Source organism: Pyxicephalus adspersus, chromosome 10, assembly GCF_032062135.1.
Source record: "Pyxicephalus adspersus chromosome 10, UCB_Pads_2.0, whole genome shotgun sequence".
Lineage (NCBI taxonomy): Eukaryota > Metazoa > Chordata > Amphibia > Anura > Pyxicephalidae > Pyxicephalus > Pyxicephalus adspersus.
This window is the reverse complement of record NC_092867.1, coordinates 13,328,482-13,355,452: the sequence shown is the minus strand read 5'-3', so window position 1 is coordinate 13,355,452 and position 26,971 is coordinate 13,328,482. Positions and strand designations below refer to the sequence as shown.

The following is a 26,971-nucleotide window of genomic DNA, read 5'->3' as shown; positions in this document are numbered from 1 at the left end:
TAAAAACTTCCTTTACATGCAACTATGCACTGCTTAGATGTACTAAAGGTAAAAAAGGGGTGTTGCTAGATCCCATCATCCATGGAATCTGCCTCCAATCTTCATCCAAACTCGTCTATTCTACCTTGACATTCAGAGACGTCGTCTACCTTGATATTCAGAGACGTTGCCCTTCATCTTAACCTAAGTATCCCAGTTGTTCTACCAAATTTCCTGATCTTCTGCTGCGCTCTGAGTTTTTTACTAAGCGCCCTTGTTCTTTTTAATGCTCCAGGTCTTCCACTATGTCCCTCGATTTTCTTCTAAATGCTCCAGGTCTTTTAGCCTAGTATTTGAAGAATCTGCCCTTGAACATCAATTAGGTGCCTCAGTGGTTCTACCAAGCTTCTTGATCTTCTACCAACCAATCTTCTGTTAATTGCCCTGCATCTTCTACTAATGCCAATGTTCTGCTTACTGCTCTTCCACCAAGTACCTTGATTTTCTACTAAATGTCCCCTCCTTTAAGAGAACCTGCACTTGATCTTACCTGATCTTCAACTAAATGCTCCAGTTATTCCTTTAAACCTTCAATAGTCCCCTGATTTTCTTCTAAATGCTCCAGATCGTCTACCCTGGCATCCAAAGAACCTGCCCTTGATCATCAACTCAATGCCTCAGTTTTTCAACTGAGCTTTTTAATCTTTTACTAAATTTTCAGAGTCTTCCAATAAGTGCTCTGGATCTTCTACTAAGTGCACATGTCCTTTTAATTAATGTTCCAAGTCTTCTACTAATCGCCCTGACTCTCCAAAGATATCCTGAAAGAGTTACAATGTGCTCCACATGTTATGGATCTGGATGCCTAAAAAGGCCAACCAGGGTTCCAAACTGGTTTTGTTAGAAAAAATGGACATGCCAAGGGCTTACTGGTTGTATGCAGAACTTTCGTATCGTGTAGTCTACTAGGACAATAACATCCTCCACAGAGACTCTGATGTTACCGTAGATCCAACAGCCTTGGTCAGGCCAGTACTGGTAACATTTGTCCTGCAAAAGACGAAAGACATGAGTAAACTCATTATAGATGTATAAGAAAGGTTCAACATTTTACTAGACAGCTCTTGGGGCTAAAGAATGTAGTGTGGTGTCACCTCCCAGCTTGCTTACTGAACTATAATTGGCAACAAGACAGCTATAAGTCATCAACTCTGCTTATTCTGCTTTGTCAACATGTGCATGAAGCAGAGTCTGCCCGACTTCTAAAATTCCTCTAGTCTGGGTGCTGCTGTGCAGGGGATGACAGCATATACCAATTATAATAAATTCTCTTTTCCGATCTGACTTGAGTTTTATTTGGTTAACGTCTCTGCAATCTTGTCTTTACTGTCTGCATAAAAATGACTTTATTTCCCTTTTTAACCTTGAAAAACACCCTGATAACAATCTACTTAATCTGCTTCAACAGCCATTAGTGTTATCTGTATAATGCAGTGAATGCTTTGTAGTTCATATATTAAAATTCAGAAACAGCTCATCACCATAAATCATAGGAAGCGAGCCTTGTGACATCATCGCCAGCATTATCCTGCACTCTAGGCAACCTTGGAGAGATAAGTGACACTAACGTCACATTCTCCCAGCACTTCCTTATTGCAGCCTCACCCCCTCCTATGTTACACGTGAACTTTAACACTGGCTATATGTCAGTATATAGGGTGGAACTGTAGAGAGAGAGACAATGGACACACATAAAAGGAAAGTCACCTCTTTTCTTTCTTTCAGGTTTGTAAGCATGACTATGGTGGCCGACTTCTGTTCCCAGACCATCCTCCAAAAGTCATTGACGGTATCTTGCTTGGGACCTAAGGGATGAATGATTCTGTGTGTTAGAACTATAAAGCTTTTTACTTATTTTGATACAATTTACTTTTTCTGGAATTTCACTTTAAAGAAAACATGTTACTTTGGAAAATAGCATCTATGCACTAAGCTCATCCACTGAAGTCCCCAGAATTCAGGTCCTCTATTCAATTCACTCACAGCTCACCCAAACTATCCCTTAAACTTAGGTTGATTTGATAGCTAAATTTGAATTCCATTGACGTTAATTGGGATAAAATTCTGGTGTACAGTGCACTTAAACAAATAAACATCAGCCAATGATTAGTATAGTGTATGGCTCAGCCAATCCAGCTGGTGGCCATTGACAGCCTGTTATCTGCGGGTTGGATTAGCAGACCCATATACTATACTTGCCATCAACAATATAATGACAAGCACAACATACCGGTCATTGGCCTAGTCACTCAATCTGATTTCTGAACATCAGAAATGTTTTGCTTTCGTATCTTGTTCGGTGCAGTTTGACACAAACCCAAAGCCGAACAACAAATGCAACTAGTATGTCTATGTAACCGATATTACCATAAACATGTAGACCCCGACCATCACATCTACCAACAAATGCAACTAGTATGTCTATGTAACCGATATTACCATAAACATGTAGACCCCGACCATCACATCTACTGTATGGCAACCATTTAATACTACATGGTCTTCTAGGACTACCCCATTCATAGGGTGTTATCCTATTACATACATACATACAAAAATACCAGAACGTATTGCAGGATTAACAGTTAATACAACTAACCAAGAGGTGCCGTGTTAATGCTAGTGGCATGTTGTATTATGGTAATGTTACTTTTTCCCAATATTCAGCTTCTAATAAGAAGTTTGCTATGAATGGTATTTGTTAATATTAAATACATGATCACATCCAACATAAACATTCCCCAAAAAAATGCTAGTTGGAGGCCCCTGCTGTCTACATTTCTACTAGATGGTTGCAGCACCAAAGCCATAAAAACTTTAAAAAAAGCCCGGAACTTTCTACGAGTCTAACTTGACTCATTTTCCTCTTAAAGAACAGTGACTTGTAAATGAGGGTGGAATTTCACACATAGGAAGTCTATAGGGCGGGAAGAAATACCAACATATTCTGTCTCTTCCTGTTTCAGCACAATCACACATCACATGAATGTTTCCAGTACTGAGTGACACGGTATGAATGGCCTAGCAGCTCCAAGGCAATCCTAATCACTGAAGCCATCTTTGGCTCCCATCATCAAACACTTTTTTTTATATAGAATAGACTCTGAGACTCAGCATTCTCTATTGGAGAACCATCCAGTTCTCTGCATTTTCAATGGCAGTGATTGATTCTCCACCAGAGAATGTTTGTTTACAGTCAGATTCACTTCTTTATACAAATTTAGGTATATCATTTGTAAATATATTTTTGTACATGACAATAGTTGCATATTTACTCATTACAAATGTAATTTTTGCTTCTGGCCTAGCAGCATTATGCAATGACTGGCTTCACTTCTTTTCTGTCTCTGTACAAGCCTATGGATCAGGTTTTACCTAATTTTAAATAATAGACGCCCCATAAAGATAATGCTAGTCATACATCATGAGATTTTCCTTTACTGTCATTTTAAATTTATGTTATATTTAATATTATTATTGTAGTAATAATTCTTGTGATCAGCTACAGATATTTGATGTACCAACCAATTGTTTGATAATTTATTTGAATCACGACTGAGTTTACTATTAAATCTGATCAACAAATCAATAGCAACACAATAGGAATATAAGTACAATAAATTGCCCTGCATGATGAGATTTTAGTCATGTCGAACAACAATATGATCATGAATTGAATTATTTTAACTGATTTTTGATAAATGTGACTTTTTCGAGTTGAGACCCAGGGTAGACATTGGGAGGTGAGAAGTGTGTCGTTGCACAATGGCCCCAGGCACTCCTCAGCTAACAGGGACCCCCCTCCTGCCGGGGCTGTAGGGGAGTGCAGGAGGATCCCTTGCACAGCCATTGAAAGTAGTACCAGTCAATGCAAGCATGCACAGGAACACTTGATCCTGTGCTTTGAAGCTGGTGTAAGACACTCGAGCCACAACCAGGACAACTGGACAATCTGGCAATTCGTTCTTTCCATCCAAATGTCCTGCTTGTGGTTCATTTCTGTGTCAGATTGTGGATGTAACAGAAGTAATGGAGCTGGGGGCCCCAGGTGAGTTCTGCATGGGTGTCCACAGTTGGCTACATACACTGGTTAAGACTATCATGTTGGGTATGCATTTTTTGGGCCATAATAAGAATATATAAATGGTCCCCTATCATAAAAAAAAAATTTTGTGTGAACAATAAAGATTGCAGGGTTGTCTAGATAATGTTTCCACTGAATACGGTTCCTGTTGTTCCATAGAGAATTCATCCCTATAGTTCACAGTACTTAGTTACCTTGAGCTGCTATGAATTTATTTTTCTCTTTATAACCCTGAAATGAAAAAAACAGAGAAAAAAGATGAAATATGCAAGATCAGTGAGAAGGGAACATGCAGATAACAGATGGAGGACTGGGCTCTTACATCAATGTATGAAGCGTTAATGTAGTCTGAACATACGCATCCTTCAATTGGCGTCAACACAAGTCTGGAGTGGTCATCTGGGAACAAAGAAAGAAGAAATAGAGTTAAAGAGTTTCCAGGGAGATTTCTTGGTTCTTTCCAACATTCAGAAAAAACAATAAGAGCTAATATAGGTCAAATCACATCTATGCAGTTTAGCACAATAGAAAAAAATGGGAAATATAATCGTTGGAAATGTATTTTAATAACACATGGGTGTTGATGTGCCATGGCCATGTGCCAATTGTTTTAAACATCAATACCTGTTATGGGGGCGATACATGACAACTCATACCAAAGCTTTATCCTAAAGCAATAAAAAAAAAAATATGCTTGTGCATTTTAAAAAATATGTCTACTTTTAGGTGTGTTATAAGATATGGGCAGTCTATTCAAAATTAAAGGGTTGCCTTAATGGAACTCATGTTAACACGTGAAATACCATGGCAATGCAACAAACATATGTAAAAGGGTCCTAAAGCCAAACCCCAGATAAATTGGAGAAAACAACCCTTGCAATGATGCTTCCCTTGTGTTGCAATGGTTAAATGCTCATTTTTTGGCTAGGGGAACTGAAAAAGCCTAGTTTACTTCTCTCACTTCCCCATCCCAGCAGCCAGTGCTCTATATTTGCAGGCTGGCCATCAACTTACAATACAGGGCTACTGATAGCAATGCCAGGAGTTTGTTTTAATTATTATTTTCACACCAATGACCTCCTGATGAAATTAGAGATCATTATCTGTAGTGGACAGTTCGTGGTGTAAGGTATTCTGGAATCTCACCATCACCTTGCCAGCATTGCTAATGAGCAGAGCAGCTTGAAATGCTTCCACATATTTCATAATTATTGGAGCCTTAAATTAAAGGCTTTTATAGCACACCGATGACTCCCTACATGATAATTATCTCTCCCTATTTAGAAATAACACCTACACAAAGCACATTTTCATCAGCGAGCAATAATCAGTTAGATCATGTATTAGCTCTGGTTAGGGCACACATCAAACTCCACAGAAGTCAACAGATAATGAGCGTGTCCAATGAGTAAAGCAAGTGGGGTCTTTAAAGGACAGTGGGGTCTTTAACAGTCCACTCATAAAAAGCCACATTTGCAGTGGAAATTAGGACACGTGATCAACAGGTAATTTCAGTATTTGCTAAAAAAAATTTAGCAGAAAAAACGAATGTAGCCCCCCAGTTTAGGGACTTTAAGTAAGCATAAGTGAGCTTTTTATATGTTACAGTCTTCAAGCACACAGCAAATAAGAGGGAGATTGCACAGTCAAGGAGAATCAATATGCTGTATTTCTTTAAAGACAGCATTGCTTGGCTGAACTGCAAGAGATTATGGGATTGCTTAAACTGTTACTGTTAATTTTGACCTGTAATGCAATGTTAGGTATTGTGGGGGTAATAAAATTAATTTTGGGGATGAAAAACTATGGGTGAGCCCCATGGGGACCCACCAAAAAGAATGAATCCAGTGTCTAATCCTCCGATATCCTCAAGGTGCATACTTGCCCCAATGACTTTCAAAATTATGTGTTCAGCCTAAGAGTCAGGCTGCTAGCATTTTCCCAAAGAAAAGTCTGGACTGAAATTGGCTGCCTCTGTATTTCCTTTAGTGATGAGTGTCCTTTAAGAAATAATGGACAGAATCAGACAAGCATAGTCTGCGTTCTTTGCCTTGGGCACAACACACCCAAAAAGCAATGCTCATACCTGGAATGTATTTATAGCCTAAAGATATGTTAAACTCAGCTACGCAATTGCTGCAAATGGCTCTGCAGTTTCATATTTCACTTTCAATTGATATAGGTAAAAAATGTTCCATGACACGTGCCGTGTATTCACCCTCAGCTAAAACAACAATTTCCATTTACATTGAAAAAACACTATTTTCTTCCTAAACATTCACAATTCCTAGCAGCCAGGCAATACTTATTTTAAGACACCTGATATACAGATTTGTATGGACACCTGGAATGTTTTCAATTACTGAGCACTCACAGTAATTCAACAGAAGTCTTTGAGAGGGGTAGTCTACAACACTAATATATATATATATATATATATATATATATATAAAACTAAAATACACTGCCTGCCTCAAATAAAGTCAAACATTCAATTTCATTAGACCACCTGTAGCTGTGATTATGGCAAGCATTCACCGTGGTATTGTTTCAATAAGCTCATGCATTGTCACAACATTTATTTCTGTCCAGAGTTGTATATATTTTTTAATATTGATGATGGTAGAGTCGGACAACTGTATAAAGTCTTCTCCAGCATATGCTGAAGAGAGGTTTAGGTCTGTACAATGTGGCAGCCAATCCATGTGTGAAAATTATGTCTTTTGTTTTTGAACCACACTTTGGGTCAAGTTGTGCCCAATAAGTCCTGGCATTGTGATCTTGGAATTTGGCCTTGCCATAGGGAAATAAGAAAAATCCATTGACAATATATTCAAGTAGTCAGGTGACCTCATGTTTTGGGCATTTAATGTTGCTGAACCTAAATCTGACCAACTGAAGCAACCCTAGATCATTGGTGACTTCTTTATTGGAAGAGCAGGGCTGAATAGGTTGGCAGGGGGTTAAGTTTAAAATGGGGAATATTAATGTTAGGTCTACGAAGAGACACTTCATTGGAAATGAAGACTTACATGGCAAAATGTTTGGGTATCTGTTCTTCTCCCTGTTCTCATCTCTGTTCGCCACATCGAACGATCCTTGAGGATTTCCCATCTGCAACGACTGTGGAAAATAAAACAAATGAGTCTCACTATCTTATAACGATAAGAGTGCATTAAAGCATGAAATTAGATTACAGAGGGTCCGCTCCATCACAGTTGTAGCACATCTTAATGGGAGTCACGGAGCGCACTGCACAATGCAGACAGGTTAAGGAAAAGCAGCTGCTGTTAATTCTACCTGCAGCGGCAAATTAGTCTGACTCCAGCAGCAGGAAGATGGTGCTCGCGGCTGGTCACAGGTTACCCAGGTGCTCCATTTGCCCAATAAACGTTTGTTTCCCTAAGACGTGTTAACCGTTTCTACATTAGGGCTTCTTATGTCTGCATGATCACACTCATTCCAGGCAAAACTCTTGTCCTTTTTTTTTTTTTTTTTTATTTCTTATTGACAACTGCAAAGTGACCCAGTATGTTATAGCATAAGTTTTCTGTGTTCATGAAAGTAAAAATAGGAAGCAACACACCAATTTTAAAATAGACACTCTTGCCATTCATTTTAAGAACAATCTTTCTATAGGATTATATATGCATTAAATGTACATTATCAATATTAATACCTGTAAAAGCCTTCCTGATGTAGACATCCATAATCCCTGGCACTGCTGCTAGGTGTTGATAACTTAGTTGTAATGTCAGCAGCCCTAGATTACCCAAAATTGTAGTATTTATAGTATTCCCCAAAACTTCATCACAGGCAGCTAGGACTCTGGGACTTGGGACCCAGAGATTTTAGTTGTGGAATGGGCAGAGGTTGAAACCCCTTCCTATTGTCACAGTGACTTGAATATTGCTCATTGTACATTCTTCATTATTCCCTTTATGCTCCCAGTTTATTATATTCAAGTGGTATTGGGAAGCAAAAGGATCCTTCACAACCTAACTAACCAGATTGCTTCCACTATTATCTCTAGACTGAATGAGAAGTTGGGTCTCTGACCCAGTTGCTAAATTATGAGGGTACTCTTCATCTGCATTTCTCTATACATCATAGGATCCAATAACTGAGACACCCTTTGGTGACTTTTTCACCTTTGTAGCTATTCAAACTTCCTCCCAGACTAGTGCACCTCCAACCATGGTGGCAACTGGACACAGAGATTTTCACAGGAGACCTTAATTCTACAATGTTAAAGGCAACCAGTACCAGCAAAAATACGAGGGGTGCCATCTTTGATCTTTCTCTGAATGTACGCTCTCCTGGCATCAATACTTACTGCGGCACTGAAACAAGTAGGCAGATTAAAAATATGAAGTTCTGATTTGCATACTTGTTCCAGGTCAGTGCACTACTGAAGAAACAAGGTCATCAAGCTAGCAAGGCAATTATCATTTTCTGGAATGGCGGTTTCTATATTCTTCCTTAAGTCTTCTTTTAGTAAGATATAAATCTACCAGCTTGTGGCACCTAAGTGTATGGAGGGTGGAAATGTAGATATTTTGAGAGGCCAGATAGAAAGCAATGCTCCAGATTTCATACATCATGTATGATATTAGAGCTCTTTATTGAGTATTATAGGTGATTGCATTATATAATATATAACATGCTTGAACCTTTGCAATATATGAATAGTCATAGCACTGAAATGTAAGAATCAGATTAAAATTGTTGGTCAGTGTCAGGTGAGAACAAGAAGATATCTCACCATCCTTTATTCTTATGGCAATATCTACCTGTTTATGACTGGTCATGTGAATAAGTTCAACTAATGTACATTATCTTATCCATGTCTGTTAATGTTTTCCAAACATATTTTCCTGTTATGAATGTGCCTGTGAAAGACATAGTTGCCTGTAAAGAGAAATCTCTACCATGGAAAACAGCAGAAATCAACTATTCACAACACTATCCAAAAACGTTTAGGCTTTAGATATACTTTGCACAGTCCTTTATATCTAATACAACCAACTCATCACCTGGTGCTGATCTTTGTTCATATATACTGTGGATCCAATATGCTTCATTAACTGGCATGGCTACATTTACATTTTTTGTGAGGGTACCTACAGACACAAGATGGCACATGTCTAGTTAAAGGTTGCTTCCATTAGCCACCAGTTGGCCAATGTCCACCAGACGGTTAATCTGTCCCAATACTTAATATTTACCTTTCTTCTTGTGATGTCCATCTACACTGAAATGTGTATAGGAGGACTAACTAGGGAAAAATAAAGTAGAGGCTCCACCAGAATACAGACTTACATTATACTCCTCCCGGAAAAGCTTCCCATCGTCAGCTGATCTTATCCTGACCTCCTCCTCCAACTTTTCCACCGGGATAGGAAAGTATGTTTTGTTGACAGTGGGAGAATTGCTGATTAACAATACTCTCTGCTGCTCTGTTGGGACAAATGATAGAAAAACATTAAAAAAACAAGGTGATAGGTAGCCCGACAATGCAGCAATTGGCCTACTGGTCTGACAAAAACTGACTATTACAAAAATAGATAACTTATCGTTACTGCCTTAGTGACATTATCCTCCAATAATTATTTTATTTTCTGTATATTGTATAGGTAAAAAAAGAAATAGAGCAATGCTTTGTGTATATTTGATCATTTTAAACCAAAAAGTGTTACCATAGACAATGAAATCCAAATTGCATCCTGCAAATCCTTCCATTTATTAAAATACAAAGTGTATGCTTTTTGTACAAATAACACAATGTATTTTATTAATGCAATACGAGGTCCACCTTTTTATTCTGCAGACAAGCAATTTTTATTATGTTATTGGTACAAAAATAATTACAAAAAAAGAGCTAAGGAGAGATGAAGAAGAAAGGATTAAATAAATGCTAATTAGTCTAATATAATTAGATCATTAGGTATCAAAGGGAAATAAACCTTATAAATACTAGAACCTGCTACACTGAATATTCGCTATAATGAGTTCATACAGAAGGTGAGGTCGTGATGTGGTTAACTCTTCCTCATTAATGGCAATAATGCCCCTTGTTGAGATGCTCCCTGTAGCCAGGAGCCCAGATGAAAAAAGCTTTCAATTGGGTCCCAGAAGTAACCCAGCAAGTTGTCTTTTCCTAGAGGCCACTAGATTGAACTGAACATTCCCCGAATCTTACTAAAAAATGGAGAAATGTGAACCCATGCATATGAACTGTAAGATATGGTGCATGTACAGTTTTGACTGGCAACTCCTGGGAGAAATGTGAACCAGATTTAGATTTGTCAGCTTGTCTGCAATACAGGTGAGGGCCTCTCACCTAGAGAAGTGGGCTCCCTTGTTGGTTTAGCTCAGACCCTCCAATTGCACCTGTCCAGCACGGGAGCCCAGTGCAAATGTTGGCTCTGGGCTAACCAGCATGGGACACAGGTGCAAGTAGAGCCAACTCTCCATTTGCATCTGGCTTCCTCAGCTTTACTTGAAATGCTGAAACTTTCAGACATGGGCGAGGGGGCCATGGAAGGTTTACCTAATATGGGGCCCAGAAATTTTTGACACCAGCCTAGCCTGTATCACCTAGACTGCAGTCACCCAAAGGATTGAAATAGAGATGTTGGGTTGAAGTCCATCTAAACGTAACCCCTGATTCATGTTGAGCATAGTGCTTAGGGTTGCACACAAACAAAAAAACACATACACTGCATACAGTAATTCAGTTTTCTACACTTAAGAATCCTATTTGCACACCAAAGCACTGTCAAATCAAGGGAGTGTATCAAGTCTTTTAGAAAGTCAGAATTTGAATGAAATAATAAACAGGTTCTAGATACTAATAGGAAATGTGCATAATAAAGGCAGGAACAGGACCCATATCTGCTGTATAAGTTTCATATTAGTTTGCTGAAAGTTTTTTTAATTATATGCTGAATGAGGGTCTCACAAATACAAAGTACATAATAAGCTTTATGGCTGCCCATGTGTTCTCAGTTTCGATATACTTCCATTTTACCTTTCTGATTTCAATACCAGCTGCTCACTACATTGATTAGAGCATTTTTTAAAACTGTATATGAATGTATTAACTTCATTATCACTATTCATGTACAAACTGCAGATTCATTAAAGATTCTACAATGGATCTGTACAACTAAGTTCTGTACATGTTTCTGCAGCAGGTGATATAAAGAAGACAAACAACCTGTTCAAGGCTCCAATTTTCTACTTAGGCATTGCTCTGGCATCCCATGCCACCCCTCCACTTGCGCAGTTTAATCCATCCCAATTCATTTCAAACATAGGAAGTTTAAATGTGACCAGGGATACAGGAATAAAAAATGATGTACAATATACCATACAACAGGGGTGCCCAACAGGTGGATCGCGGTCTACGCAAAGGCAACGCGAGTGTATCGCGGAACCCAGCCTTTCAAAATGAACTCTATTTCGCACAGGAGTTATTAAGTCCAAGTTTTTATTGTTGGTAGATCATTTTGACTTGGTCATTTTTAAAGTGGCTCGCAAGCCAAAAAAGTGTGGGCCCTTGCCATACAAGTTTTATAGTATACGCTCTTGGTGACCCAGTTAGGTACTCTGTGAAATCTTGCTGCAGAAGATCACAAAGAAGAGCCATGCAAAATGAGAAAACGTATGTAAAGTTGCATCATTTTCACTTTTTCAATGGTCCGTGAGCTGCTAATGTTTTCAAGCAATGTTATGAAGTCGTCTGACAAACTTTAGCCTGTACAGAGTGACCTGTGTTCAGTGCCAGGTAGCCTTGTTTCTCCATTCATTAGGAATTAGAAGAATGTGATATTGGTTTAGTTATTAATATGCAAAAAGCAGAAAGCAGCCTTGTTTAAATACCACAGCAAATTCTTCAAAGATAAAAAGAGACAACTCAAGTGCTGACAAAGCCTTTGAAAACCACTACAAGACAAGGACAAGGAAATTCTGATTGCTTTAACTGTATATTAACTCTCTGTGAAGCTTCTCATTTATCCAGGTGATGTGGAAAACCTTGTAGCAATTAGTTAAGCTTTAAACGGGCTTGTTCTGTAAAATGTAAGACACTTTATCGTTCATCCAATCTACTTCCTCTATAATAACTGTGTCTAAAGTATAAATGTGTCTAAATTGAAATTAAATATGAAAATGAAAAGAAATGTTAATTTTATTAGAAAAACAAGTTAGGATCATACCAGTGTTCCTTGACGTTTTAAACAATGCAACCCTTCAATCAATCAATTTCAGGTCTACAGGGAACCCCTGCTTTAATTACTATATCCAGAGCTCACAGTCAGAGTGACCTGAAAAGTATAAATTGCTCATTGCTCAAGCAACCACTAGCAGCTTCTGGAGGACCCCTGGTTGAGAAACAGTGGATCACACTAACCCTATCCCTTTTTTTCACATTTCCGGCCATGACATCACTGCCCTGCATAGTCCCGAAAAAATTTGGTGGGAATCAGGGATAGCAATGGTAACCCCAATGGAGTGTCATAGTCAGCAAACAATACCCTTGGTAGGTGTGAAGGCCAGCAATTAACCCCCACCCCCAGCAAGTGTCATAGTCAGCAATAAACAAAACCTCAAGAATTGTCAAAACCAGTAAAAAAAAGAACACCATATATCAAGACCAGCAATAATAACCCCCCAGCAAGTTTTAGGGTCAACAATGTCAACCCTCGGGCAAAATTCCAAGACTGGTGATGACAAATACTGGCAAGTGTTAGGCTTAGTAATAATAATCCCCATCAAGTGTCGGGCCTAACAATGATAACCCCAGCAAGTGTCAGAACCAACAATAACAACCCTATAGAGGTTGGTAGGGGTTCCTGGAACTATGGCTGACTGACTCCCCATTTTATGATGTCTGCGAGTAGTGGGACCTCCCAATTTGATACAGTTAGCTGCATGAGTCCTACAATCTAAAAAAATATATATGAAGGGTTCCTTAGGGGTAAAAAGTTTGAGAAAGGGTGCTCCAACTGTTTTACATCTGGGTACACCTAGATCTGGAGCACATGCTATAACAGAGGACCTAGACTTTTAACAAACTTGGAGCTAAGTCCTCCTTCATTTCCACCATCCATAAGTTAAATGCAGAGCCCCATTGGCCTGAAGATGATCTCCCACTGGAGATAAAGAGCTGGTGGTCTGGACTGTAGCTTTCCAAAGACGCCTTCAAAAGAGTATACCTGCCCAATTCCCACAACACCAAGTTATTAACAGGAGGCCATTGTAAGAAGCAGTGGTTGTTATGGGGCCAGGGCCCAAGTCGGAATCACCCCTTTGAAATGAACATTTTCCTGGACCAAACTTGCCTTAGAATATTAAAACAATGTGTAAATTAGCTTATATGAGATAACTGTATTTCTCCAGATGATGGCATACAATGTGTGCTGCCACTAGGTATGTACCTACTGTACCTAATGGTAAAGACAGCCCTGAACCTGGCATACTAATGCAATATATTAAGGACAAGCACAATCTATGAGCACGTTCTCTGTGTCCCAATGTGCAATTCAAGGTTTAGTGTTCTGTTTTTTCAAGAAATATATTTGTAATGGATTTTCGCGCTATACACAACCTTGTCTACATAATAACTCCACTGCTGATGTTCTACATTCTTTTCAGACCTCCGAATAACTCAGAAGAGAACAGATGAACCATTAAGTCTCCGTATAACAGTTTATAAGTCATTATCATAAGCCTCTGAAAATGTTAATGTCTTCACTTGGAACAGTAATTACAAACTGGATCCACCACATACAAGAAGCGCTACATTAACAAACCCAAGACGCGGGAGCATAATTATCCTGCTTAAATGTCACATTCCTTCTTCCATCAACATTTCAATGTGAAGGATAGAATCCTACTACCGCTGCTGAACCAGTTCCTGGAATCCTGAGATTGTTATCCCTGGCATTCACCGATGCCAAATTTCCTTATTGTCATATGCAAATGAGCACAAAACTGAAACCTAAAGTGAGCCTGTCATAGGGGAAAAATGCCACCGCTGTTCCTGACCTACTTTAGAAAATAATTTTAAAGTAGAGCTCTAATCCAAAATGTAGAAAGAGGCAAACATGATTTTTAATGAAACATGAAAATTAATAAACTGTATTTATATAGCGCCGACATAATACACTGCACTGTACAAAAAATAAAGGTTGACAATGACAGACAGACAGTGACATTGGATGAGGAGTAGACCTTGGCTGCCCAAAAGAGCTTACAATACAAGATGATGAAAAAAAAAGGTATTGCAAGAATACTGCAAATATGGAAGCGGGGAGAGTCTGAAAGCAAACATCCACTGCTGTGCCCTCATTCCCATAAAGATCTGTCACAGGCCATGCAAACATTTATTTGTATAAAAATTTGTACAAATAATTTTTTTTGTATGGCATGTGGCAAAGGATATTGGGTTTGAAAGTGAGCATAACAGTGGCTGCTTGCTTTCAGACTCTCATTTGCAAATCTACCTAGTTCTGTGCATACCTATTGGTTTTTCTTTGTCAAACCAGCAAAGGTTAGCTAGGTCAGTATGTAAAAAGTAGCCTAGAGCTTAACCTGCCAGGGCAGTTGTGGGGATTGTCTAGAATTCTCACCTTTTCCAGAGCCCTTTTGGCAGCGATATGAAAAGCTGTACATTTGGGACTCCCACATATAATATAAAAGATATTAATTTAAAATATTATTGTAAGAGAGCCATAAAAAACACACATTTTCATGGAACTGGTAAGCTGAATTAACCATTAATCCTTCAAGTAAACACGACCTGGCCAAAAGCATCACCAACAATAGTGCAGTGAACTTGTGGTGCCTCCATGTACTTACATGTTAGTCCTGAACATTCCGTTGGCTTCCCATAGTATCCTAGGTCACACATTAAGATTCAAATGAAAATGATATTAATCTCTACTCCTTACTATTACGATCCCATAAACTAGAGCCACTTTACCCATTGAAGTTCCTGCATTCGACAAGGGTGCCAAGTAATCTTGACTGGGCAGAAGTGAGAGGCCTATGTGTCGTATGGGCTGTACTCCTTCCTAGTGCTAGATCATAGGCCAGAACTGCTCTACCCAATGAAGTTTCTGCCTTTGGAAAGTGGTAGGAAGTAATTTGACATAGGCAAAAGTTAAAGCCCCATGTACAACCTGAAACAAGGATCCAAAGAGCTGCACAGGATTCATTTTAAGAGCAACACAAGGCCCCAATATAATTTTAATGCATGAAGTGTACATCACATAGTTACAGATTACAATCTGCAAGAAAGTCAAACTGAAATGTCACACTTTATTTATACAACTTGCACCATACCGGCTGTAAATGTGTTATATATTTCCTCTGCTTCTAGCCTGACTTACTTATTTTAGAAGGTTAAACGGGTACACACGGAATATGAAAGTCCGTCATTGCTATCTGATTCCAGTGTGTGGTTTGTATTCTGAAAACGGCATGTGGTTAATGATGGCATTTTGTATACAAAATCCTCTCCTGGGTGTCTAGTAAAAGTGACAGATGGACAAACTGCCAGGGGAACACATTAGAAGAAGAGTTAGGAATCTATTTAGACTATTACGTTGTGGTAAAATATCATTTTATTACAATTTATTGTAAATACAGTGGAAGGCAATGCACCTACACTACAGCAGATCAAAATAAACCTGTGGTGATGTAGTCTGGTCCTAATTTACCACACACAAACATGTATTAATTAACATGCACTGCTAATTTTACCAAAATGACCACCTTTTGTGACCAAAATGACAAAAAATCTGTTTAGGCATTGATTACCTCTCTATAAGGCTCTATGGCAAGGGTGTCAAACTCAAATACACAGTGGGCCAAAACTTAATCAAAGTCGCTAGCCAAACTTGAAATTGAAATAGCACCGCTACTACAATTCCCTGTGTCAAGAAAACAGTCCAATGCGGGGCCACGCATAGGCAGAGAGGCTGCTGGTCTATAGACGCGAGTGATGCTCCTCTACTCTCCCATATCAAAGTCTGGATCAATAGGAACAAAACCTGTTAAACATGTGTTAAATATGGCGATTTTGAAGTGGTCAGATTCTTTAAATTGGAGAGTGCTTTTCTGTTTTCCATGTTTTCGTCAATAAGCTCCCAAGTCTCCTAAATTCACTTTGTCCCCACAATTCAGGCTGACTGTAATGGATAAATGTGAAATTAAAAGACATTCTAATACTAAATTCTATTTATACATTTATAACCTGGCTCCATAAATCAGACTTTTCATACTGAATGAACAAGCGGCGACCCTGGAATTAGGAAGTGAACTATTTCCTTTCTGATTCCCGTTTCCTGTAAAGACGAAATGAGGATTTATACAAAAGGAGGGTTTTACTTTCTATTGAGATACGGCCAAATCCTACTGGAGACCTTTATTAGATGAAAGATAAAGATATCCATGGTTGCCAGAGAATACTCGAGGATAAAAATTGTGTGTATGGTGCACAAACATAAATCATGAACTCTATCATAAACATATACAGTGATACCTCGGCTAAAAAATTGCCCCGCTAACAAATTTTTCGGCTAACAATTTTTTCCCCACTGTTTAAGAGATTCGGCTAACAAAGATGGACTCAGCTAACAAATGTAAAAAAAAACAAAAAAAAAAACAGGAAGTAAGACGACTGATAATTTACAGTACTATCTGTGTACTGTATCAGAAAGTGAGAGAGAGACATCGCTTTCCATATGAACGGGGCTACCCTACTGCTTGTGTGCTTGATGGAGGTGGTTTGCATGACATGCACAAAAAATCTTTTGCTAAACACAGCTGAGTTTGTTGGTGATCTTAGGAAGGTGAGCTCTTTCTGCAGCCTCTTGTAACTCTTTTTTGACCAAGACAAACTCTGCAGTTGTTTCTTTTTGCATATCAAAGCACAGCTTGCTCCAGAAGTTTTTTTGCTTTGTTTGTGATTAAATTACAGTGAGGATTTTTTACAGCAACTGACACCACGCTGCCTAAAATTATGTTGAGACTGTTACAATTGGGAAGCTGTTCATCTCATCCTTTGGTAGGTTTATGACATTTTATATTGTGCTTTTAAATATTTTTTTTATAAAGCTTATCTTGAAATTGTTGGCAGCATCCAGAACAAACTAAATGGTTTTCAATAGAAACCTATGGGAATTCACGTTTCGGCTAACAAAGATTTGGGCCGAGATATCACTGTATTGCCTAAATCTAAAAAGAGGTGCCTGTATTTTTTATTGAATCATGATGCACATTGTCATTTTCTTCCAGATCTATTTCGTAACTCGTAGTATGAAACAGATCATGCAGGAGCTTCTTGTTCAAACCAGTCATTGCTGCTCTATTTCTTTGTGAAGGGTGACTGGTCTTGTATCTGCTCCTGCGTTGTTTTCTGAAGGCAGCCTGTAGTTGGTGAACCTAATGAGTCCTTCTGGCAAATTTTCTCCTATACACAGTACTGAGCAACCAGTACTTTGATTGGTAAAATCCAGGTTTACAAAGACATTTGGTGAACACCATGTGGATTCATATCTTTGATAATAGGGAATATATTTTAAAGGAAGAGTTCAATTTTAAAGTAAAGCTTTGAACTTGTGATGAATTGAAGATAAACTGATAAGGAGCAATTGAAGATAAAGTCTGCAAATACAGACTTTTAGCATTGAAAAGTGGATGCTATGACACACACCCTGCATTAAGGAACCTCCACAGTTAAAGCGTTTCAGAGCAAGTAAGGGATGGGAAGCATCCATTACATATTTGGCACCCTGATATAGGTCCTTGGAGGGCATTGATAGGTTAAGGAACTGCAGAAGTAGTGCAGTTCTGCACCCTTCAGAAGTATTGATAATAGACTAACTTTTGCCTATAATGACACACCTAACAATCACCTAGTTGGCACGCTTGTTTTCAGTCTATAATTTGTTTTTCATTCTTTGTTCAGCATTAAATATGTTTTGAAAATTCAATAACAACCTTTTGAAAACCAATTTGTTTATGAGCTTTGTAGAGCAATTATGAAATGTTTTGGAACAGGAGTGTAGGTCAAGGAATACAGGTGGAGTTTTAATAAAACTGAAACTGGCAGTGACTGGTTGAGCTCCATTAAATTTGGGTATATTGCATAATAAAGTGGAGTTCAGCCTTCCCGAAAAATCTATATAAATCCTATTTATGGCTCCAGCACCAAAATATACCAGTTTCATAAAGCAGCAGCACCCAAAGATTGCAGTTTCTTTCTGTGCATAGGATTGTTAAAAAGCTGCAAACACTATTTTTATAAGCTAGCCGCTTGATTGAATCTGTGTCACCAACACTTCATTTTACAATTTGTTTGAAATTCTTATAGGTCAGCTATGTCTGTGTGCTGGTGCAAGACTTCCCTCCTAGGGTGATGCTCTTTAGAACTGGCATTGGAGCCATAGAAATGATTTACAGACTGTCTGAACTTCAAGCTGATAAAAAATATATCCAATATATAAAATATATCAATTTATTCCAGCCATGAAATACTTTACCCCTTCATTTTGCACAGCCTTTGGAAAACAAACATAGTTTACATTTCGGCTACAGGCCTTCAGAATAAACAAAGGCTTGTTGTTTATGATGAGGGTTATAGGGTACATAATTAGAAATCATTTAGCAACCATTTAAACACATTGTACTTCAACTATGTATATGGATTTAAACCTGGAGTTTTACACATGCTAATTGTACTGTTTACATGCTATCCCAGAGTTTGTCTTTATATCTGTTGTATGGAGTAGTCTTGTCCATAGGCAATCAGTAGATCTCCAGCTTTGTGGGACTATAAGTAGCTGTGTGTCCTGCACGGTACTTGGATGACTTTTTAGCTACGTCAAAGCGAGCTCAGTCTCATGTTGGTTTCCTATCCCTGGGGATCCTAGGTATAGCCCCCTTAAAGTCACCACCAAGACGAGCAAAGATGTTTCACTGGAGTCTCATTCCTCCTGCTAAATCCTCTGCCATATAAAAGAAAAAAATATCTGGTAACATAAGGGGGGACCAAAGAGAACCCACAAAACCACTGACATGTCAAGTTATTAAAACTTATGGGTAAATTAAATAGCACACATTCAACAGAAACTGAAATAACCGTATGTGTGAGCTTACTCTTTAAATGAAACTCCCCAATCATTCATTGTCTGATAGAATTGTCTGAACTACTAGGAACGGAGCTGATCAGAGGCAAACACTCCATTCCCCCAAACGAAATTCACAGAGCTGACAGCATTGCTGACATTTTACACAATAGAAGACGATGGAATTTAATAAAAAGGAGAAACTCACTTTAAATACAGCCTGCTGAATTTAATTAACAACTTAATTATTCATGCAGAGACCCAGTTCATTTTTCTATGAGAAAGTCACACAGGCTGAATTTGATACATCACAAAAAGAGCAGCATTAGTGAAATGTACCTTGTTCTTCCAAGATTCCGATCTTCTTGTCGCCAGAGCTGACGTCTGCTTTACGGCTTTTCCTGGACCTTAAGAAATGGAAAGCACGGCCTTTTAGCATTATACCTGCACCATGAACGTCTTCTGATAGAGCAAATACAGGAAGTGTCTTTGTGATATGGTTAAGTTCCTGTTACACTGACAAAAAATTAACGCTTTGCTGTATGAATCAAGCTGACGTGAAAAGACTCATACTCATACTTTCCTGTTCTGCAGTCATAGTTCATATGACCTGTCACTCAGCTGGTGACTGTACATAGCTACTGATGGCCAAAAGGTCAGCACATTTACCATATGGCACTGGGATTGTGGGTCCTATAGCAAGTAGGGACACTAATTTTATAGATAAGCTTCTGGAAGATAAAAGAGATGCAAGGTAATGCACATCTGTATTTATTAAAGTGACCCTGTCATCAATATAAAAGTTGGCCACCTCAGAGTAGAAATACTGACTTCCCCTCCTTCCTACAGCCCCCCTCGACATTTGCTAAGAAACCATCACTTTTATGTCCTCCACTATACTAATTAGTTCCCCATTACAAATTCATTACAAGATACTGATGCGGGTATTGGAAAGCGGAACCAGACAGTTTTTTGGGGGACACAAGAGATGACAATCCTGGAAGTTGTGGTCCTAACAGACATTCTGGTAACTATTTGTCGACTATTCCGGCAGAGCTGCAGGAGAGGTCAGTATTCTTTTTTTGATTTTTAGATTTTTCTATTTTCATGATAAGGTTTCATTAATATATTATGTTTTGTTTTGTTTTTACATGGAAGCAGGGTTAGGTACCTGTATTTGACCTGGTACCATCCTTATACTTATCTGCCCACACTCTGAAATCTTGGGAGTCACTCAGCCACATTTACCCTGCTATCTGTTCCTATGGAAAGAATATCCACTGCTAAGAGAAATAAGGGAATTTTTTTCTGTGCAGCAGAGCCTGATTAGAACACTGTACATTTCCCACACAACAAATCAGCGTTTAGGGCAGACATCTCTAGCTATTCTGTGAGTTGCAGACGGCTGCAGGAACAGTAAACATTACCAACATTGCTGCTGTCCCGCTATTTATTTAACCAACCTTATACCCGAAAGACAACAGGAGCGTGCTGTACAATGCTGCTACTGCCAGAAGCTGGATGAATGAGATGGAGGGCAATAGTGGGCGCCATAAGACCTACAGTGAATGCACCTGTCCACTCATTTACCTGCAGATAGAAAACAACCAAAGCACTGCTGCTTTACCCTGACAGGGCTATTGCCTGCGAATAAAACAGACCAACCTACAGATTTAAAAAAGACCAACCTCCAGACATAAAAAAGGCCAACCTACACATATAGAGCAAGTCAACCACCAAATATAAAACACCAACTTGCAGATAAATAACAGACCAACCTGCAAAAATAAAACAAGCCAGCCAGCACAAACAAAACAGTCCAACTTCCCAATATAAATCTGGCTAACCTCCAAAAACAAAAGAAGCAAGCGTGCAAATACAAGACAGACCAACCTACAACCTGTGTAGGCAAGCAGTGTAAGCCAGAAACTTTTCAGTTCCCTGCCTGTGTATCCTGATTCACATTTTTCAAAGCCATAAAAAAGTTCATTCCTTTTTACAAGCACAGTGCAACCCTACACTGTTTGGAGGAGGGTGAACTAAGTGTATGAAAAGTTAGAGGACCCTCAGTTTACAGGATTACTGGAGGAAGGGGAAATAATTAGGTAATAAAATGTATTAAAAGTTCTGTTACCTTTAAAGGTAGATAAAACAAGTCATGCACTACCCTGTTTTATGATCTGCCATTGCTATTGATACTATAAGATAGCTAAGATACTTAGGTCTTAAAACCTCACTCAGCTGGCCATTACTATTGGCGAATCATCTGCTGAAGCAGCCAATACGCCAAATATTTCCATAGTCTATATAATTCCAACATACAGTCATGTGTGATGTATTATCCTTTGCCCAAGCTTGCTGAACACTAATTTTGTACTTTTAACAATTATAAAAGACACTTACCTTAGAAGGTACCCAGCCAGAATAATGAGTGCAAAACAAACGAGCAAAGGTACCAGGACTGATGTTAATAACGAGGATGTGTCACCATCGGGGGGTTCTGTAGTATCTGTAACAACAGAAAATAAAAATCGATCAGAATTCATTGACATTAGTCACAAAATTAATAAAAGAAAGGTGGCAGGGTTGAAAATTTCTGGCCAGTAAAATCAATAGCTTAGGATTATCTGCCCCATGAACACCAGGTCATCAATGGCCAGAGCAGGGTTCTCCCCGGGCCCTTTTAGCTGGGCGCACCATCCGGCACTTTTTAGCACCCACCTGGCTGTTTTTGGGTGGTTACTGAAGCGTTTGGTCACAATACAGGTGCTGCCACCCGCCTACAATTTCTTCCCACCCAGCTTAAAACAATTTCTGGGTTGAGCACTGCAGAGGATTGAACTGACGGGGCCCAGGTATAAGCAGTGCCAGGATAAAAAAATAAAAGACCTGCGAAGTTAGACTTTGCTCCTTCGATGTAACTCTATGCTACATTCCCCAGTGACTGGAGCCTAGATCTTTGTGTCATACATAAACACGATTCCCTATCATCCAACCGTGCAGTGCCAACATCACAACGCAGGAATATCCTCTTGTTTTGTTTTCCAATTCCCACAATTCAATAAAACTAAATCTATTTATAACTTCTAAGGATCGATATATATCATCTGTTACACATCATTATACACCAAACTCACTATTATCAGGATTCAGTTTGATTTTCCTAGAGGCCAGCAATTCTCTAACTAGGCTCAGTCCAGAAGCACCATCACTAAAGGAGTGCTAGGCCTATACTATAAAAAAGTGCACTTGTTCTATCATTCATGTGCTATAAAAATTCTTCAGTAATGTATATGATCATCAACATACAATCCTTCCATTTCTATTTTTTCAGTTTCCATATACAACCACACACAGCATTGTCTGCATGCACAAGGTGACTTCCTGTGTAGAATACCCGTGGTTGGGTTTTGAGATCTTCTAACCACTTTTATGACTGTACTTAACTATTTTCAACCCAATATCTTCGCCTGCCCCCTCAAACTTCTTATGCTTTCCTTAACCTTTACAAAATCTCCCTTCAGCCCTTAAAGATATTTATAACACGGAGATCAGCAAAGTGTCAGTGTCAACTATAGACGACTTCTTTCTAGCAAGTTTTCAAAATACGACAATGGCAAATCATGGTGAAGTCACACCTGGAGTCATTCTGGAGGACCTAAATAGTGTTTAGAATATTTCATGGTTGATCAAAGTTGTTCCTTGCTTTATGTATGGCTACCTAATTCTTGTACATTACTCTTCAGCATTGACTGGGACAGACATTGTCTGCCTTGTGGTTCTGCACTACTTTTTAGTTCAGTTAATTGTAACCCTTCAGAGTATCCAACACAACCTAACGTATTCCTTTATTTTTTGCAGGGCTAAACCCTAACCTATACCTTGCACCCTGCTCCCCCATATTTCTCATCCTCTCCCTAAACTCTACAGCAGAGTTTCTCCAAAGGTTGTAGTTTGTGAGTTCAACTGATTTTTTTGCTTATCTGTAAGGGTGACATTCTTCCCATTGGTCAGCAATTTAGGAGTCATTTTTCCCACTGACCTCCATTCTTATGTACTGTTAGCTGTGGATATAGTAAATATAGCAGGGGTTCCATGTAAACCTGAAAGGTATATAAAGGGTTTCCCCATGTTAAAAAAGGTTAAGAAACACCTTTTAGATGTTAGATTATGCTGGGTGTCCAGCCAGGAAGTGAGGTAGACTCCATCTGACGTGATAAAACTTCTAATGAACACTGTGAGAAGCTGTGTACAGTGAAATCAGAGTAAGTAACTTCTGTTCAGAGTCTGTACAACTGTGCAAGACTGAAGGCAAGGCTGCAGTTCAGCTTTACTTTCTGAGCAGGTATTTTCAAAGTATATCCAAAGCCTAAACCTTTGATGTTTCGAATAATGTAGGGGAACATGAAAACCCCTACCCTTTTTTATTTGGCTTTTGTGCCTCATTGATTTGCTATATCTTTTTCTCCTAGACAAGACAGGTGTAGTGAAGAAATCCATCTAAAGTGAGGGTAGTCTTACATAGACAATGATGTGCAAACAAATTTTAGATTTAAAACTTTTCTCCTCTATTCCTGTTCTTGTGAACTCAACTTTTTGGGTTTTCCCTCCTGTTCAGTCCCACTGATGATGGGCACCAGGACAATTAAAGTAGGTGAATATTTCCAGTGATGACACACATCAAAGGAAGAGGAATTGTTCTTACCTACCACCAGACTAATATACTGATTGCTGTGGATATAATAATTATAGAAGGGGTTCTCTAACGACCTGAAAGTTATTTAAGGATGTTCACCATGATAAAAAGGTTGAGAAAAACTTCTCTACAGAATCTTCCTATAATAAAAATACCAGGAGTAGCAAAGTGTGAGCTCTGCACACTTACAGTTTCTAAATGACAGCTGGCAATGCCAAATTCAAAAACCAGATAGGTCAGTTCCTGATATTCCAACAGATAGAGAGATCTCTCTGTTGAAATTCCCCAGTGTGCTCCACCTCTGTATTCTTCAGCTCCTCCTGTCATATTCTCCATAAAATAAAGTAAAATATCTGTGTTTATTATGTGAATTTTAAAGAGTCCTTTGATCCTTCTCAGCAAGTAGTGTGTCTCCATTCCTTCTACATTTGCACTCTGCTCCTCTCTTGGTTTCTTCATTATTAATGGTTATTGGTCAGAGAAGTGTGCTGCATTAAATGAAGAAATGTGGGTGGATTGGGGGGGTCTTAAACAGGCAAGGGTATAAAACATTACTTGCTGGAATTCTCCATAGACCACAAAGACCTCAGCAATAGCAACATTCTAATGACTGCAGGTAACCCCCTAAACGCCATTTATTTTGGCTTTGTCAGACCCCGAGGGAAGTATATTAATTGATTGAACAAGCTAGAGGGGCTGAATGTTACTTTGCAAGCTGTTTTCCCCCCATCCCCTGGGTGTCATTTTCTGCTAGTCTTGTCGTTTAGATCAGAATGTGAAGCAGGCGTGTAAGTGAGCATTGCATGCACAATTCTGTGTCTGCGGAGAGCCAGATGTAGGATGTAAAAGAGAATCTTCTCCAGTTCATATTATAACAGCTTTCCTTGTGAGGATCCTCATTGGTGTCACAGTATATTTGGCTTATTCAAACAGAAATTTTGACAAGGAAGGGGAAGTAAGCTATAAGGGCCACCGATATCTCCGCCTGCTGAAGACTTTGTTTGGATGCTTCTGTACCCTCCTTAACCAGGGTTCCATGGTATTTTATGGATCTTCCTACAGTAGCTAGGGGTTCCAGGAGCAGAAAGACATTTTTGACTCTGGGGTCAGTTTAATTGTTACCAATGATCTTTTTAGGTATCTGTAAGGGTGACATTCTTCCCAACGACCACCAATATAGGAGGCATTATTATTATTGTGAACAGTAAATATAGTAATTATTATAGGGATTCCCTAAACACCTGAAAATTATTTAAAGGGGTTCCCCATGTTAGAAATGTCAAGAAACACTGATCTACACAAATTCTTATGCCATGCAATCTTGAGATCTTCACACCCTTCTGTACAGTAGCAAGGAAAGACACCTGATCTTTCTATGCTTCAGTTTGACTTTGGATTATAGGTCTGAAACACACCACACCACTAAAGGAGTCCTGACGTTTTGCTCTTTCCTTGTATCCAGGTAGCAATCTTTCTTTTACTTGGAGTTAGATAACAGTCCAGGTCAATGGACACTCTATTTACCCCTTCAGGCCCATCAGTCACCATTCGGGAGTTCATCACCATTCTCCATCCATATTTTAATTAAAGATGATGCCTGGGGGTCAGAGTCAGTTCCTGGCTTCAATATTCCAGCAGTGAGATCCTCTCAACATATTTCCCAGCTCTGTTTCTTCCAACCTTTGATTTTTGAATGTTCCCACCCTCCTTGGAATGTTGCAGTTTCTGCAGTTGCATACATTATGGTATAAAAAAAAAATCCAACATGAAAATTAGAAACCCATCATAATGGTTCTGACCAAATGCAATAAAAGCCAGTCTCTTAATTTAACACAGGAATTAAAAGATAAGGATTAGAACAACATGCTCATATCCTTGAAGTAATGGGACTATTTTTTGGTGGCTTTACCAACAATTAGACAAACATATATTAAAAAAAGTATACATTAATGATAATACAATAAAAAGCATGGATATAGTATACATTTGTACCAGATACAATTGATCCCCCACAAACTGGTCATTAATTAGCTATCATAATGGCCACAGCATTGACTTAAAAACAGAAATCCTCCAATATGTTGACATGTGGTTAACAGCTGACCACCAATATAAAACAGAAAAGACACAGCAAAACAAGAATAGCTTCCAAGTGGATTTATAACAAAGCCAATTTAGGACTCTTGCCGACTGGTTCCTTTCATGTGAATGGCTCTAATATTCCAGTGGGACTTCCTGTTTTTCTGACCACCAATGCCTACTCTAGTCTATTCTGTGTCTGGTCAGTCTAGGACAGAGCTTCTTGACCTTGTTAAGATGGTTGAACCCTTGAAATAATTTTCAGGTATTCAGGGAACCCCTTCTTTAATTACTATATCCATTGCTTAGTGCCGTGGTCAGTAGGTAGAATGCCTTTCTTTTGGGCTATATTTAAGAGTGACATTTTTCCCAATGTTGGTCATTGGGAAGAATGTCACCCTTACATATAGCCAAAAAGATAATTGGTATCGATTAGTCATAAATTGCTCAATGAACTCCCTACCAACCTCTGATGGAACCCCAGGTTGAGAAAGACTGGTCTGGGACATGTCCCCTGTAGGTCCTGAGCATACTCCTCCTCAATGATGTAAACATACCAACTTTGGCTTTACAAGCCGAAGTAAATAAAGCTGTAGTGGAATGCTAGGTCATATGCTGTGAGATCATACATACAAATATAAAGAGGGGTGAATAAGTCACATGATCATGACTTGGCCAAAAAGACCCCTATATTTTGTGTTCAGAAGAAACAAAGATATATATACATATTCATTTAGGAACATGCAATTCACACTACAAAAATAGGCTAAAATTCTATACAGCATCATTTTTTATTCTCATTATTTTTCTTGTATGGTATTATTGTGGCTTCTGTGACAGGTTTAACTGTTCAAGGTCAATGTGGACAGGTAAAGACCAAGGTCTGAGGTGTAGAATTCCCCATGGTTCATTATCATTGCTGGGGTCTAGGAA

At 38.8% G+C, this 26,971-nt stretch overlaps 1 protein-coding gene across 1 annotated transcript in view; it reads right to left on the bottom strand.

The window, feature by feature from the left end:
• Positions 1-26,971, bottom strand: part of PTPRE (protein tyrosine phosphatase receptor type E) — a gene marked incomplete in the record, with an annotated part of 115,624 nt that overhangs the window by 24,190 nt on the left and 64,463 nt on the right. Inside the window, 8 exon segments of the mRNA XM_072424695.1 lie at positions 910-1,029; positions 1,747-1,844; positions 4,318-4,354; positions 4,446-4,522; positions 7,156-7,246; positions 9,446-9,582; positions 19,603-19,670; positions 21,667-21,772. Coding sequence (XP_072280796.1) covers positions 910-1,029; positions 1,747-1,844; positions 4,318-4,354; positions 4,446-4,522; positions 7,156-7,246; positions 9,446-9,582; positions 19,603-19,670; positions 21,667-21,772 — 734 coding nt within the window.